The 2500-nt window shown below is 41.6% G+C and overlaps 1 protein-coding gene across 2 annotated transcripts in view; it reads left to right on the top strand.

Annotated features, from left to right (window-relative positions):
* The window catches only part of LOC138007330 (bifunctional 3'-phosphoadenosine 5'-phosphosulfate synthase-like), a 17380-nt gene that overhangs the window by 6726 nt on the left and 8154 nt on the right, over window positions 1-2500 (top strand). For both annotated transcript variants that reach the window (XM_068854152.1, XM_068854162.1), the window contains exon 4: window positions 740-878. In XM_068854152.1, the coding sequence (XP_068710253.1) occupies window positions 740-878 (139 nt within the window). The remainder of the gene's footprint in view (window positions 1-739; window positions 879-2500) is intronic.

Below are 2500 nucleotides of genomic sequence, written 5' to 3' on the forward strand. Positions count from 1 at the left end.
TTACGAGTTCATTGATAACCCTATCGGTTAAAATCATGCGAGTCTAGTGGCGATTTTTTTTTATTTGAACGAGATTAGTTCAGCTTTTTCATGCAAATTGTTACTGGTTTAATACGAAAGACTTTGTGAGACTCGCTTTGAAAAAAGGACCGGTGAGGTGAATTCAAATTGAATAAACGTCCAACGTGGCAATCTCACGCCGTAATCAGATTGTTAATGAATTCTGTTCGAAACACTCAGATTTCGGTTCTTTATGCAAGCACTTTTCGAGATTTCTCTAGCAAAACAAGGAATTCTTTGGGAAGGCTGCATTTTTAGCTGGAACTTAATAATAAGTATCACTATTTTTTTTTTGTGTTCGTATGAACGAAAAGCTGCCGCAAACTATACTTCCTTTTGGGCGTTTTTGGCCATTGCGCTGGACGCTGGTTCGAGGCCATGCTCAGTCACCGTGCTGTTTCCTCAAACAAGGAACTTTTGCCCCACACTGTTTAAGTCACTAAACAGAGTAAGGGGCTGCCGGCGACATGATACTCAGTGGGGTTGAGCTAGTGTTAGACTAGCATCCCGCCCAGGGGAGATAAAAATAATCTCGGTCGCTTCATGGTCCGTGAAAGCGGCTAAAGCTTTGACCGTGTGAGCCGTGCGACTTTGTCTTGCCTGTATCGATGAGACGATTTATTTCCTGCATATTCACCAGACGTTTTCCAAAAGCTCAACTGGACATTCTTCCTTGTAGGATCGTGAGAGAGCTCGTAAAGTGCACGAAGACGCGGATCTACCGTTCTTTGAGATATTTGTGAACACTCCATTAGAAACCTGTGAAAAGAGAGATGTGAAAGGACTCTACAAGAAAGCAAGGGCTGGCATAATTAAAGGTTTGAATGTTTCGTAGTTTATAGTCTTCTTTTCTTAGAGTCCAGAGTTCGCTGAAGCGTCACTGAACATGACTTGATTCTCGCGGTGGTCAACTTGAACCAGTTAGGGTTAGGGTTAGGTAGTTGTTGGACAAGGGTTTGGGCTCATGGACATTATGAAGCGTTGGTCGGGGGTACTAAACGAGAAACCACTAGAAAGAGTATCACCGTTATAAAGATACAACAGTCGGCCTTGCCCTTTTAAGAAACCCACAAAAAAGTATGAAAGCCCACGGGAGACCGAACTAGGAAACCAATTGGTTAACCTAACTCCCCAGCTCGAACTTTAATGTCTGTCACAGTATTATTCTTCTGGAGCTAATAAAATGTGATGATGATGATTAACAGTGATGTATCCAGGTTTTCAAATTTGGGGATCCTCTGGACCCCTTTTCGAAAAATTTGGGGGTCCATTGCAAACTTTTTGGGGTCCAGCAAATAAGGAAAGGAACTTTATTTAAGTGTCCTATCTTCTAGCGCCGTAGAGCACTAATCGGGGACACTGTAAATTGAAATTAACAATTTAACGCAAATCAAATCAAATTTTGGTTTTTGAGGAGAGGGGAAAACCGGAGTACCCGGAGAAAAACCTCTCGGTGCAGAGTAGAGAACCAACAAACTCAACCCACATATGACGCCGAGTCTGGGAATCGAACCCGGGCCACATTGGTGGGAGGCGAGTGCTCTCACCATTGCGCCATCCCTGCATCCCTGCATCCCTGTATATTCAAGAATTAATGTTCGATCTATTGTCTCTTAATTGCTGCTGCAGTAGCCTTTCAGATTTCTAAATTGCACAACAATAAAAAAGTGTATGTACTTAAAATAAAATGATCAATTTCTTTGAAAGTGTTATGCCTGTTGATTCATTGATCAAAATGTATGGGCTGTCAAAGCTCCATCGACCACATCTGAAAACGCCTCAAGGAATCCGTACGCTGTAGGAACTGTTAGCTCCAGTTGATAAATGATCTAGATCTCCACAGCAGTAAAAAAAAAACAGATCTGAATCTCAGTTTTCCGTAAAAAAAAGGAGCATCATTTATTTTAACAGCACTTGAGGTGTAATTTAGGAACAAAAGAGTAAACAAATATAGGCGATCGATACATAGTTCATCGGCGGCCCGTGCGGCCGTGACTTAGCCATGGCCAGTGTTAATAATCAAGCAACTGAATACATTCAAGTTCCATGTTCAACACGTTATTTTTAGCAATAACTCCGAAAAAGTTGCATAATTTGCAAAACAGACAAGTTACGTGCAAAACAAGAACCGAGACGTTGACACGTGCGCGCCCGGAATTAATATCAACAGGGTCCTGACAAAACAAAAATTGGAAAGCTGATGTTTCGAGCGTTAGCCCCTCGTCGGAGCAAATAGAGGAATTGTGGATGTTGGTTTTTATTAGGGTGTGGAGGAGCTTTACCATTGGTGGAAATAACAAGAATGTGTGAATAAATTAATGGAATGAGAGGTACATTTGAAAGTTCCGGTTGGTTGTCAGACTTAAATGCGCTCCTAACCAGAAAGCTACCTATGTTTTTGTCGCGTTTAAATGAAATAAGTGGTGGTAGAGGAAATATA

Source organism: Montipora foliosa, chromosome 1 (assembly GCF_036669935.1).
Source record: "Montipora foliosa isolate CH-2021 chromosome 1, ASM3666993v2, whole genome shotgun sequence".
Lineage (NCBI taxonomy): Eukaryota > Metazoa > Cnidaria > Anthozoa > Scleractinia > Acroporidae > Montipora > Montipora foliosa.